The 14,686-nt window shown below is 44.5% G+C and overlaps 1 protein-coding gene across 3 annotated transcripts in view; it reads left to right on the top strand.

The window, feature by feature from the left end:
• Window positions 1-14,686, top strand: part of TTLL11 (tubulin tyrosine ligase like 11) — a 130,597-nt gene that overhangs the window by 91,607 nt on the left and 24,304 nt on the right. For 2 of the 3 annotated variants that reach the window (XM_014603712.3, XM_059715715.1), the window contains one exon: window positions 8,158-12,202. The exons of the other annotated variant lie outside the window; for it this stretch is intronic. In XM_014603712.3, coding sequence (XP_014459198.2) covers window positions 8,158-8,447 — 290 coding nt within the window. In that variant the 3' untranslated portion in view covers window positions 8,448-12,202. Of the gene's footprint in view, window positions 1-8,157; window positions 12,203-14,686 lie in introns of those variants that run through there. 3 annotated transcript variants of the gene reach the window in all.

Genomic DNA, 14,686 nt, shown 5'->3' with positions numbered 1-14,686 from the left:
GGCAAAGCAAAGAAGACCTCAACCACTCCAGTGAGTGGGGGAGAATGGCTGAGTCTAGATCAGGGTGTGATGGTGAAAAAGGAAGAGTAGAAACTTTGTTTTCCTGCATTGCTGTCATGCCTCCCACCCTTCTGTCCTAGTACTACCCTTTGACTGCTCTCTCCTTAAGTTCCACTGGTTCCCATGTGGCATGCACACAACAATACCAACTAGAGAAATGAGCTGTAAACTCCTTTCTCTGGCACTCCTGCTGCATCGCGTGCTGCTGTTGCTGTCCCACTACAGACAGACACAATCTCAGTGTTCGTGCTCTGTAAAGCACTGACCTCTGTGTCGGCACGTAAGAAATAACAGCAGTGATAAGCGGAGGTGGTGAGCTGATTTTTATTGTAGGCTCTCCAGGTAGCTGCATTTTTATTTATTTATTTATTTTTGCTACCCCCCCGGGGAAAGCTGCACTACTTTTGAATACCTAATGACTGCCGTCAGTCCAAGTTATGTTGATTTGTCATTACAGCTCATTTTACAATCTCTCTACATCCAACTTACGAGTTTAAAGCACTGCATATGTAAGTCCTTAATGCTCCTGAGAAGCTTTCGTGAGACTTGCACCCACTTCCGCCAGGGGGAAATTTAGCCCAATGACTTCCCAGCAGCAATCAGCTCGAGTCAGCTTAAGGGAAGGGTTATTAGTATGGCCACGCTAGACTGAAGATGGGAAAGGACCTGCAATAACCATGTTTACAGGCTCCTGCTTTCCTAATAGGAAAGAGCATTGATCCACGAGAGACTGGGAAGAGAACCCGCTGCGAGAGGGCTCAGGCTTGACGCAGCAAAGATCTTGGTGTGACACATGCCTGAGCATTACTGCACCTCGCCTCCCAGCAAATGGGCTGTTTTTCGGCAGGTGAAGAATTGCACCCCTGCCTTGTTTGTGTTTGCATGGGAAACAGTTGTTTAAGTTGAAATCTGGCAGTGAAAAGGGTGTCCAAGCAGTGTGAGATTAGGTACACTTATTTCTGCCTCCCCCAGTGACTCGCGTGTATCCTGGACGAGTCCCTTGGCCTGTTTCTGCACCAGTCGATTGGCCTGTTACAGGCACGTGAATACTGCCCTGGGGTATGGCAAGGCTCAGTTCTTTCCTTGGCCCATTGCAAGAAATCTGTCAAAATGCAAGGACCAGGGTAGTGGCAGTTGGTGTAAATTCCCCCACCTTTTAAGTGGTGCTGCAGTTTCTGTCCCCATTTTTTGGGGGTGGATTCTGTCTTCTGCAAGTTTGCACATGGCCTTGAACAACAGGGCCCTGGTGCTGAGTGGGGCTTGGGTGGAAGCGCTCCAGCAATATAAATAATAAATAACTGTGATTGGGTTTTAGGTGCTGTGGGAGGCTCCAGGAAAAGGTGCAGAATACAAATCAAGGCAGGAGCAAATTCAGCAAAAGTTTTGTCTTTCGGGCTCAGGGTATTTTTACGTGTTCCCTCTTCAAATGTTCTGGGGGGAGAAAATGTATATGTAATATTCCAAACAATCCTGTATTAGCACACTCGATACATTATGGACTTAATATTTTTGTGGCTTCACACGGAGACGTTGAAAGCAGTTTTATCTCTGTAGAGCGGTCTCCGATAGACTACGCAGACATCTGCAGTATAAATCATTGTTCCACCTGGAAAACAGACTGCTGTATTTAGCTGACTTGTTCCCACTCTAAAGGTTGCTCTGCGTTCATTCCCTCTCCCTACCCAACAGTGTTTTCATAAATTCCTTTCGGAGGAAAACAAGGCAACTGAAATCTCAGCGTTTTCCTCTTTCCTGAGTGTGACGCTTATCTTTTGCTCCCACTAAAGAGTAGGCATTCTTTTATGTAATTACTTTTTCCCTGGGGTGAGAAAGTAATCATGGATTTGAGTACACGCTGATAACCTATGAGACCCTAAGTTGAGTGCACGTGCACAAATCACTGGGATAACATTGGTTTTATTATTTGCTATACTTAAACTTACAGGAGGGTGTTCTTCCTCCAAAATCTCTGCAAATCTAGTTTTTGGGGGTTTTCTTTTTCTAATTTGTTTTAATTTGAAATGTTATACTCAATGTTCATCAGATGACTGCTGTACTAATAAGAGGCTTTTCAATATTGGATAGTGAAGAGACCACTTTGGCCACATTTTCTGCTACTTAACACAAATTGCATTATGCATTTCCCTGAGGTCACTAAAAGGAAAATTATTTGCTTATAAGAAGCTATGGTTACTGAAGATGGACCCTAGTTTTCTCCTATTAATTATCTTCTACATTTTAGGCCTGTAAAATAAGCAACAAAGCTGCTCGCTCTTGTATCGTTCCAAAGTATTATTACTATAAATGTTGTCCTGGTATGCATCCCTTGGAGCGATTTGTTGAGGCTCAAGTGGAAAAATTAAATGTACCCCAGTTCTCTTAAATTTCTATTCCTTTGCTGCTGCCGTTAAAATAGCTGGCGCACCTTCCGTGCACCAGAGCTGTAAAATTCAGGCTTCTTGAACAGCCACGTGATATTTTCCAAACATTTCTAGTATAATTCTCTTGCTGGCCCCAAATCCCTACATGTGCATCTGCATAGGAGTTGGAAGTGGTGCCTGTAGACTTGCTGCATGGAGTTTGGGATTTGTCAGGTAGGGAGCTGTATTAAGAAAGGAAATGCAGATTTAATTCGTCACACAACACGAAATGGAAACGAAATAATGAAGGCTTTGCTACATCGTGGAGATGAATCTCACTTATTTCTCATGCTGTAGGGTCTTATTTTTGGACCTGATGCTTTGTAGCAGTCACTTTTTTACCTTTGGGGGAAAACAGATCTGTGACTACTTTAGTTTATCGGTATATTTGTATCATCGTGTTGATGGTGACATAATACAGACTAATGCAGATTGGCACAAATGAAACATTTAGTGATATAGAATTAATTGTAACCATTGGTCCCCAATTCATTAAGGCGTCCCTGTGCTTAAACGCTTGATCTGACACTAGATTTCTAGTGCTGACCACATACAACACCGGGAGCTGTTGATATTCTGCATTTTTGGGAATTAGCCAGGTTGTCTCAACCTGGACGCCAGAATATGGAAGTCCTCCCCTCCCAAATTGGTGACCGCTCTATAAAAGGTGGCCAGGTACAAATTCAAATGGCCACTTAGGAGAAAGACAATACAATGTGGCTTATAGCCTGGGTTTTATGCCTGTCAGTATTTTAGCTAGCTTCTGGATGATGTAGCCAAAGAAATGTTTTGTGTTTGCAAAAAGGGTGGGAGACTGTTAGCAAATAATAAGAGTTTTTTAAAACTATTTTAAGAGTATTTAGAGTCTTATCTTCTATATTTCAAAATATCGAGATAGGATTACCTGTTAACAGGCTCCTGCTCTTTTTATTGGAGTATGGCAAGGGCTTCTTTCTTCCAGTAAATAATGAAGAACGCGGCAAAATGTGTCACTTGCTAAAGAAATCACTTCTGCATAATGCGTTCTCAAAACGTGCCTTATGAGCAGTTGCATATTCTACACATCTGAAGTTTCATGAGGCGATTACAATGACTGATTAGCTGGTGCTGGGACATCATCAGATTAACAGAAATACAATTTGTCTCTATATCTGGAGAAATAGAAATAGGAAGCTTAATGGGAGCCCAAACCGACCTTTCGTTCTGGACTAGCCTCAGTTTGCTAATCACCATCCTTGGCGAGCCGGCTCGTCTGTCATTTGATGAAATGAAGAAAGGGCACTACTGGCCGAGAGTTATTTGTTAGCATGGGATTTAGTGCATAATGATCTGCCTACCTGCTCTGTTCACCTCCTTAGGCCCGAGACGCATTAAATTGTCAAGATAGCAGAGTTCAGAGGTTAGTTGTTTTTTTTTTCCAGTAATGGTTTAAATATTTAACTTGTAATGTAACTTAAGCTCTACAATTACTATCATATTCAATATAAAAATGAGGCCATCTGTTCCTGACAGTTGTTCAGTAGCTTTTATGAAAAGAAACATCAGTTTCTTACTGGACGGTTGTTCCCATATCGAAAAATACTGTTGCCCTTTGGCACGTCTACACATGCATTAACGCACCATGGTTATTGTGCATTAAGTTTTTAGTACCTGTAATAACTAAATGTGCACTAGTAATGCCAGCGCACCCCTCTTAAGTGATGTTAATGAGTAGACTAATTTTACTGGGCACTAAGCACGTTAGCACGGGTTTTGCCACGAAGCGATAATGCGCAGTAGAATTGGTCTACCGCACGTTTAATATCTCGTGTGGGGTCCCGTTGGCACCCTTGTTAGCAGCGAAAAAAGGATTGGAAGGGCTGGTTAGGATTAATGCCCTCATACGGATAAAGGCATCCTGTCCAGGTCAGGAGCATGCCACAGTGGGAGGTTGTAGGAATCGGCTTCCCCCTGTCTCGGGGGTCAGTCCTTGCTCTATACAAGAAGCTAGCGTATTGGCTAACAGAGCTGTCCAGCTGGTGTCTTCAGCTCTTCAACCTAGTTCAAAATGTATTTTTCTTTAATGATGATGATAATGTTGGTGAAGATGATGATGCTACATTGTCCCTGCGTGTACATGTTCCTTCTGTAAAGGATAAAGCTGTGCAGTCTCCATCCTTGGGACTTTTCAGGAGCTGGCTGGACAGACCCTTGGCCGGGAGGTTTGCGTTAGGGATGCTTTGAGCTGGGGGCTGGCCTAGATCACCTTGTGAGGTCTTTTTTCCAGCTCTACTGCCCTAGGGTCCATGATATGGTTGTATTTTATTTCTAAAGTAGCCCTTTATCTCTTTCCTGCTTAAGCACCAAGTGTCTCAGTGATTCACAATCACACTAGAAGGTGGCCAGGTATCACACCTGTACAAGTACTTGTATATTTCTGAAGATTTAAAAGTGCCTCACAAATGTTAATGAAGCCTTTCCCCCTGTGAAACAGGCAAGTATTATTTTATCTAACTTAGAGGTAGGTAAGGTATAATATGCAGTGGCTCTATACATAAAAGATAAGATGTAGATCAGGCATGAGAGCAATACATAAAATATATTGCTCAAAAGACTGATGGAGGCAACATGTCTAGGACTAATATTAGAAGAGGAAAAAATTGAATGTATGCTACAAAGGAAATAAGTAATCATACACTTGATTATGTCCACCTTGCTGCACTCTCCTCGGTCCAGCTCTGCTGTGGTCTCCTTTGCAGACAGACCAGGTTTGCAGGTGCTCTGGGTACTGGTGGACAGGGTTTGTTTTTTCCATGCATGAATCATGTGGAAAATTTGCAGACTTGCTTTTAGAAGCGGTTCATTTTCAATTAGCTGACAGAGCTTTGTTAGCAAAAGCAGGTGAGTTGAACAGGCAGGTGACTCTTCAACCCCAGCATTTCCAGATTCAGGAATTACTGGATTTGCTTAAAGCCTCAGTGAACCAGATGGCTTCTGGAAAAAAAAAAAAAAATAGAGTTTAGTATTTCCATACATAATCACCTCCCTGAGACGTCTGTGGTGATGTGGCCTTGAGCTTGGCCTGCCTCCAGTGGTAAGCCACGCAGCAACTGTTATTCTCGTTGTAAAACAGCAGCATCCAACTTTTTTTCATTAAATGCTCTGCATGAGTGTCACTTATGGGGAGGTAATATATATGCTACCAAATTGGCCCTGTTTCTCATGTTATAGCACACCATGACTGATAAAATAATTTACTGAGCCGGCAGCTGCTGCTCTTAGATAACCCAATAATTTCTTTGCAAGCTGTTTCACCGTAGAGCTTGTAACTGACCCCAGTTGCTGTCTCAGTTGAGAGGAAATGATATTTTGGACTGTAATTGTAATGTTGCAGGAAAAAAAAGTTTCTTTTTTAAAATCAATAAACTTAAATTAAGTGTGTTTTGTTTTGTTTTTAAAACCTTAACTGCTTCACCTAGTTAGTGCACACACTTAAAACACAAGTTGGATATAATGGTTCCTTGTTGCTGGCATTCCTCAAAGATACAGCAGGGCCTGGGTCCTTAATTAAGGATTAAAGGTGGTATTGCCGCACGATTCTAAAATGCCGGAATTAGCGCGAGCGTGCAGGCACTGTGTCGTGCTGTTAACGAAGCGCAATCAGAGAGCGCTGTAGGAATCTTGTTTCTGCAGCATGTGGCTATCGGAGGCTGGCTGCTCGTCGGGGCAGCAGAAAGGCTAATCTTTGCAGGGAATCTTTGGCCGTAGTCCGCTTGCCTTTACTGCATGCTTCAAGAGCTTAGGTTTCATGCCATTAAAACAACCCCACTGCGTTTCAGTTCTGCTCAGGTTAAGCAGAATATTTTTCCTGATGCCAGTGAAATCGCACTCTCATCTGGGGGATATGAAAAAAGGGAGTTCAGCTGTCCTCCGCACAAGTAAATCTGGCCTGCTCTATTCGAGGGGCACGTGGGGTATTTAGCTCCTTCAGATTCAGTGCACCGGAGATTAGAAGTCTTCTGTTGGCTACATCCCTCTTACCATGAGAGATGGACCACTCTTCGGATAAGAGGAGCAGGAGGTTAGGGGTTGTGCTTGGGTAGCAGGGCTGGCAGAAGCCTTAAGTTTGTAGGCAGCGATGCAGGGGAGGGCTCTGGGCCTCGGGTCAGCATCCCGCAGCCTTTTGGATGGAGGAAACCTCTTCTGGTTATAAAAGATGTTGGGCATTTCTCATCAAAGGAGGGACGTTTAACCCTGGTGTTCAGCTAATGTGGTCTTAGCTCGGGAGGGATGAAGAACAGCGGAGGAGCTGGGGAAAGGTCTCTTCTTATTGACTCGTCTCGAGTCCCCTAAGGCACGACACTCGAGTCAAAGTCCCAGTCTTTAGAGTTATAAGCGTTAGTGCAGCCAATCTCTAATAAATGCAAAACCACTGCAGCAACAGCAGCTTTCAGAGGAGCCAAAGAGAGGATCTGCAGAAAAGCCAGAGCACGCTGGCTGCCGAAAACCCTGTTCCAGTGCTTGGCATCCCCGTTCCTTACGTGCCAAGAGCAGAATAGTCTTTGCATGTTGACAGCGCAGGTTCCCGTCCTTGAACTCGGCCTGCGGACAAGGACTGTGCGCTAAGCCCAAGCCCCTGCCTCCCGTGTGTGGTCTCCCTTAGCTGGGAAAGAAAAGCAGCAGCAGGAGCGAAGGATTAAGACACCGAAAGCTGTGCCCTTGCACTTGCAACAACTCAGGGTGTTCACAAAAAGCGCAAAGGGAGTGTTGGCAAAATGCAGATCCCTTTGCTTTTGACGTGTTCGTTCCCATCCAGTAAAGGGCTGTAAAGGTGTTTGTCTGGCCTGCGTGAAATTCCAGTTCCTGGTGGAGAAGCGTCATTATAGCCAAAGCCGCTGCCATGACTGATGCTAATTAGTTGCCTTTTCAGAGCCTTGGCAAAAAGGCTAGAGGGGATGCATGGTTTAGGAGAACTCGCTTCTGCTTTAGTCAGGGCACTCATTAATGGGGAAGCTGTACAGAGCCACAAACTGAAACAACCCTCTTGTTTGGGGACTGTTGATACAGGTCCAGCTCTAAAAGTCCGAGTTTTGAAATGACACTTGAGTTGCACGTATGACTAGTTTTTCCCTTGGGCAGATTATATTCCCTGAAGCTCAGCATGTTGGTATGTGTCAGACTCGGTTTCAATTTAATATTTGAGGCGACAAGAATTGGGGCTGATCTTATGTCAATTCAATTTTGCAACCCTTTAGAATCAGCAGTTGCTATAGCAATTTACCTCTCGATGGTAGGCTCTGGGGTCAGGCTGATGCCTGTATATCCTTGTGAGCATCTTCGATGCTCAGGAGCATCGCCTGTCTATAACTCACCTTGGGCGCGTTGGCTTTTCTGGTGCACTTTAAAAAAAACAACAACTTTGTGCTATTTGATTGATCTATCCAATACAAAGAAAATGTCATCTTTTGGTCTTAAAGGACAGGCAGAAGGGTGTTTTGTTAGCGAAGGTTCGAGGCAGCCACAGCTTGAATTAAAAAAAGGAGCTGACTAACATAGTTGTGTCTGTATATCCGCAATCGCCCACATGCCCAGCCGCGGAGATGACAGGTGCTAGAGAACGGGACACGTTAGACTGAAAGGACGCGGGATGGGAGAAGTCTGCCCCTGATTCTCATGTCAATTCTCTCCTTATTTGAAGGGATGTGCTTGCAAGCCTTTGTGGAAGCTTTCTTTTGCCTGGCTCAAAAAAGATACAAGTCACTCCCATTACATGAGCAGGTGGCCACACTGATTGATTTCTGCGAATACCAGCTCGTCACCCTGGATGAAAGGCGCCTCGTTTGCAGCCGAGGAATAACGGAGCGGCGACCGGCACTCGTCACCTGCCAGCCAGATGGACTTCACCTCACCCCCGCTCATCACGCGCCTCTCCTCAACCGCACGGCCGCCACCAATAAACTTGCAGATTATAGGAGTCACCGGTTGTGAGGGAGCCGCTCCGTCGAGTTGCAAACGAACGTCAGGGCGAGAAACAAATCCCCGTATGCGTGTGCTGCAGGAGGCAAAACACGGGTTCCTGGGTTCTTCCTTCTGCTCATCATGATTATTTATTGCAGCTTTCCCTGATTTATGCTTTTCGGAAAGGATGGCTGCAAGCTCCCCTTTCCTGGTAATGACCCTCAGCAGCAATGGCCATTATTTATTATTTCCCCAGTGAGCATACAATATAGCTGAAATGACATACTGCACCTTTTATTCTGAGTTTATGGGAAATCATTTATGAAGACAAAGGGGCAAAGATATAATGCTACAGTAACCAGCATCATGGGATTGATAGCACGGACTGGGAGGCGCAGCCTCGTCAAAGGCGTTTCACCTTCACTCGCGTCCAGGAGAAGCCACTCTTTGAGACCAGAACAACACACTTTGGAGTTACAACGCGTGCCGTTGTGAAACCAAGTGGGGAGGTGTAAACTGTCAAATTGTGTGTGTTGGAAAACCCAGAGCTCAAATTATGCATTTAATCAAATTTTAGGCTTTGCTTCTATGTTGTGTGGATTTCATTTGAATTCTTGTTCATGCAGGTATTGATTTTTTTTTTTTTGTACGTGGCAGGGCAGGCCAGCAATTATACTGGAGAGAAATGTATTTATTTGAAAGTTAATTTTAAAACACAGAAGCCCTAAATACTTTAGGGTCTTTTTACACAACTTTTGTCACCCCCACTGCTGTTTTACTTAAAGGCAAGTGGTTTCAAGGGACCCGGTGCTGCTCACCCTCGCACGGAAACAGCCCCGTGCTGATTTGAATGTGCTGACATGGGCAGTGCTGAGCGCACACCTTGCAGAGAGAGCGGTGCAGGTGCACACCTTCCCTTTCCTTGACTCAAGGGGTGTCTGTGTCAGGCCGCTGGTGAGTAAAGATGGGCTGGATCAGACTCCGAGCTGCTGGGTTTGCTCTTTGCAGCTGGCAGTGGTTTAGGACCTTTCCACTAACATTTCCCATTTGCATAGGCCCCACTCACATGCATGGAGATAGTGTAATTTGCTCTATAATTTTTGGGGTCTCATCCCTTGGCATGAACATTGGGGCGCTCTGCTGAAAGCCTCAATGGTCACAGGCAAGGAGGTCTCAGGACTGAGAAACACAGCACCAGTAGATCCCCTGGCACTTGGCACCTGGCTTTTCCACCAGGTATCTTGCGGAGTTAAGCCCAGAGCTCCTGATGCGGAGATAAGTGAAGTCAGTGGAAAATTTCCATTCATTTCAGAGGGCTTTAGATCATGTCCTTTCTGAGGCCTTTTTCTCAATATTATGGCAGACCTTTACTTAATTAAGTTGGCTGAAGACCTCTAGAGCGGCATCTCTCAACCCGTGGGTCATGACCCAAGTGGGTTGCAAGAATATATGAAAGGGTCACGAACAAACTTTAAAAATGGATTCTCCTTTAAAGGAGGAAAACATGGGAAACTGTTTTTTCCTTTGCAGGCAGGCAGAGTTTCAGCCTGCGAGGGGCTGCTTGGGGCTCTCCCATGCCCCACACATTGTGGGGCTGGAGCACGGGGACACGGGGCAACAGGTCGGGAGTGAGGGGCACGGGGTTGGGACTGGCCAATGATGTTTATTAAAACAAAAAAAAGGTTGAGAACTGCTGCTCTAGAGCAGATCCCCAACTGGTGTCAAGTGATCCAGCTCCAACGGGGAGCTTTCCAGGAGTAAGGAGGAAAAGTTAATCCCCCACTTGGCCCCTTGGGGTAAGAGAAACTAATGCAGTTCTTCCTTGCAGCATAGTACTTTATTCATTACGTGTGCGCTGGTTCTCCACTTCACTTCCTGTTACCTCATAGCCGGGCATTGCAGATAAGGACAGCATCGCTTTTAAATCTTTATATTAATAAATATTTAATGGCCACTATATGGCTCTTCCTTCAGAGCCTGTTTTGGCCAGCATTCAGCAATGTAATTAATATTCTTTCCCAGTGCTGCACTGAACAGTGCAGGGTTACTTTTTCAAGTGTCAGGTACTGTAACTAATGGATTTAACGGTGAGAGGCTAAACTAATTGCTTTTTCGGGGGTTTTGCTATCACATTTGAACCAAGAGAACTTAGAGCTGAATCCGCATCTCTGTGTAACAGTGCGGGCTGTCCCTTTAAGGGGGAACAGCCTGTCCTTGGCTAAGAGGGGAGTTAGAAAAGAGAAAGCAAGTGAAAGAAGCAGGCTCTGAAGGGAAGAGCTTGTGCAAGGACAAGCCAGGATGCTGTGTTGGGGCTAGAGCAAAAAGGGACTCTTCTCCTTGTGTCTGGGAGAGGACAGAGGATTTGGTTTTGTTATTAGCTTGCTGAATTTGCTTTGGAGAACTTGCTGAGGAGCTCATAAGGGAGCAAAGTCTCCTGTAGAAGCCAGCAGGATAAATGCCCTGCTTCCGCTCTTCCTCTTAATGCCCTTAACTTTGTTTTAAAAAAATCTGAATATTAGCACAACAGCGTGTAGCAGAATAATTGGCCTTTTTTTAAAGCATAGCTATAATGCATGAATGCTGGACAATATTAATTGCACATAGGACTAGAAAGGGCATCCTAGCCCATCATAGTCAGTCCCCGGGTCTGCAGCCTATCCTTGAGCTTCTTGCTAAGCACAGTTATGCAGTTCACTTCTATCCTTACAATAAGGCACCATGAGTCTTTCTAGTCTGTGGTCTCATTGTTGGGAGAGCAACCTGAGCATGCATTTGAGTACCTTTAAAACTTCAGTACTGTTGATCAAGGAACTTCATGGTATCACTGCTATTGTAGGAATGCACTTCATCATCTTACTGCAAAAACTTGTTTCTTTATTTTATTCTTTAGAACGCAAGAATGAGTGCTAAATCTAAAATTCACCATGCTGCAAACAAAGTAGGATGGCTCCAGGATGTGTGAAGGCTGCCCAGTAGTTGGGGATCAGCCTTACCCTTGGAAAACTTGGGTTCAGTTCCCTGCTCTGTCCTGGTCTTGGAGAGAGCTGGGGCAGGTTAGTTAAGTCTCTCCCTATCTCATGGAAATGGCAGCACTGTCCCATTTTTGAAGGGTGTTTTGAAGATCAAGCAAAGTTTGCTTTGCATTCATATACTATGATGATGCGGGGGCAGGAGGGGAGGAAGGAGCACCTGAGAGAGGATGTGATGGGCCATATTCTGTCTGGAATTACACTTCTGCAACCAGCTTCATGCATATTTCATGCAAGTTTACCAGAATAGTAGCAATTATTTTCTGGATTTCATTGATCAAAATTGTTGCTATTTGCAAAATGAGAAATCCTAATGTTTTTTTTCTTCTCCGAATGCTGTGTGTGTGTGTGTGTGTATCATTTGTGATCCCCTCCATAACCAGAACTAACTAATCTTTGGGCTCCAAATTCATTTAGGAACTAAAATACCCGAACAGGTCCATCTTGTCCAGCATATACTGTCTGATCGCAGTAAAGCTGAATGAGTCCAGACGAGTTGCACATGATGAAAGAAATCATATTCCTGACCCCCCCAGGGGGGTGATCTTTTTTTTATTGATTTCCATGGTTTGTGGACTGGTGCTTGATATTTTCATTCTGGATAATGTAACGGCGGATGATTTCCTTGCCATATGGAGAGCTAGCTAACCTTGTTGTGGTGGTGTTGCTGTTGTTATGCTACTATTATTATCATGCCTGTTGCTTACTGCAGCGCGTTTCACAAATGAAATGTTGCATAAAAATTTCCTTTATTCATTGTCGTTTTGTTGCCTTTTCTTTTCAGAATACGTCCTCTTGTCCTTGGGCTGTGGGGAAAAATAATTGGCATCAAGCTCTGTCGCTCTAGTAGGCTAAGCAAGACCTTCTCTATGCCATCGATTGTTGTTAATTTTGCTAGTGTATATTTTCTCTCACTTCCTTTTTCAGGTTTAAATTAGTCCCATTTTTTTGGGGTCTCCTTTCAAAGAAACTCATCTACGCGGCCCTTCTAATCAGCAGTGTTACCTTTTTACGGACCTCTCCTACTCTTGTTACAGATTTGAATCCGTTCTGTTTGAATCTGTTATCTGAGGTGAGCTCATCCCAACACTCGATCTGTAAATCAATTGTCATACTATTTCTGTGTTCTGCTTTTCCCTCTTTATCTTGTGGTGAAATAGTTCAATAGTTTTCATGGGCCACGTTACCTGCACCTGCCGAACCTTGCTGCCGAGGCTGCTCTTCACCTGTCAGTGCTGCAAAACAGCAGAAGCTGGTTGGTCTGTTTTGACCCTGTCGATGACCGTCTTGTCTCCTTGTAGACATATGAACGGTCACAGCCAAACACCTGTGGCTTGATTGCGAGCATAGCTTTGACCTCCTGCTGATTTGGCCTGTCACTGTGCCTAATCACATCAGTCCTCCTATGGTACTGCTGAGATTTGTGCTGGGGTCTCCAACCATACGTTAACAAATGGAATAACTTGTGTGCGGCCTGGGATCCTGCAAGCTCTGACTATGTTGTAAACCCAGAGAGACTTATTGTAGAGCAGCCCCCACACAATGAGAGATGGTCTTCACCTTACCCGTAGTAGGTAACGCAGTAGATGTGGAGTAAGAGGACATGAACCCCCTCCGTAATATCTCACGTGTCATATCTCCTCTGAACGCGACTTCTAGGGAGGTACGTTTCCAGTGCAATGAAGGATGTAGCAGCTTGACATTCATTTAATGTCATACACTAAGTCCACACACAGTGCTGCCCATCTCCCCATCCAGGCAAAATTTAGAGTTGATGCTCTTGATTGGAGAGAGAGCTGTTTGCAGCTTGTAACTACCTACATATGGCAATCGGTGGTGGGGCACATACAGGGCAGAGAGAAGACAAACGGAGCCAGTTAGAAACGGTAAGAACCAAACTATGTAGCAGCACTTTCATCTTCTTGCCTGCCTGTCTCTTTTTGGGACAATCTTTTTCTCCTCGACAGCCAGGCAGCTGGAAATATTTTGTGTCTTGTGCATGTAAGAGAATAGTTTTAGGCTGATACCACCACCCTCAGCCTTGTTTAAGTTTCATAAAGATTATTGCAGCATGAAGATAAAATGCCAAGCTCCAAGTTTTGGCATCTGTCAAAACAGATGAAGCTGAAAGCATCGTTTTTTCCTACTTTCATTGTAATATATTTGAAGACATTCACAAGTTGAAAAATGGTTACTTCTCATTTTGTGGCATCTGGCATTTGTCTTGCGATTGGCAGTGTGTTACTAGAAAATAGCTTTACAGTTTCTCTCATCTTGTGATTGATGTCTTATAAAGACAGTCTTATATAAGAGTTGGACTTGAAATGTTATGAATGTGAATGCTTTTTCGTAGGTCTTTCAAGTGGTACAATCCATGCCCGGAAATAACAGTTTTTCCCTATCATAGGAGCTGTTCCTCTCTCTAGGTGAGATAAATTAACTACGGTACATAATAAACTCAAATGAGGTGTCTCTGTATTTTCCCAATCTTTATTTGCTCTGATGGGCACAATGTAGACTTTCATACATTATAGATATTTCTTGCACATGCAGTGTACCTGTTTTACCTGTGCTTTCAAAGGACAAAAATTGTTTGCAGAATACGCCGAACATCAGATAACCTATCACTAGTAACTAGTGTTCATATATTTATGAAACGGCAAAACTGTGCGCCATGTTATTCTCTGGAAAGAGTACCTAGAGCAAAGCTTTTCTTTGGAGGCTTTGTGAGAAAGTTGCATTCCTCCTCCCTCTCCTGTTCCTTGATGCCTCCATCTGTGGACAACCCATCCAAATGTTGTTCAGTGTTCAAAGCAAAATGAATTGGACATAGTCCTTGGGTTATTGTAGCCAGCTTAAAAACCTGACCAGTGGGCCGGGGGTGTTAATTCAGGACATGAAAGTTAACATGCTGATGTTGATCACCAAGTCCCGATGTGCTGTCCTACGGTACAAAAGCAATTTGACTGCTGTTTACCAGTGAAAGCTGCAGGCCTAATGAGCATAACATAAAGATAAATGAAGCCTGAGTTCATCACTGCAGCCTGGATTTAAGTAGTAAAAGCAGGACTTGGATCTGACTTGCAACCCAAGATCCCTCCTTAGCTACGAGCCCACTCCCCTGCCCCACAGGGGAGCTCTGAGCCCTGTCTGGCCCCTCCAAGTAGCTGTCCCCAGCGCCCCCGTGCCCATGCTGGGCAGTGCCCAAGCCCTACCCCAGCCCGGACCACCAGACTCAGT

The sequence above is a fragment of the Alligator mississippiensis genome, chromosome 12 (assembly GCF_030867095.1).
Source record: "Alligator mississippiensis isolate rAllMis1 chromosome 12, rAllMis1, whole genome shotgun sequence".
Taxonomy (NCBI): Eukaryota; Metazoa; Chordata; order Crocodylia; family Alligatoridae; genus Alligator; species Alligator mississippiensis.
This window is presented reverse-complemented; position numbering and strand designations above follow the sequence as displayed.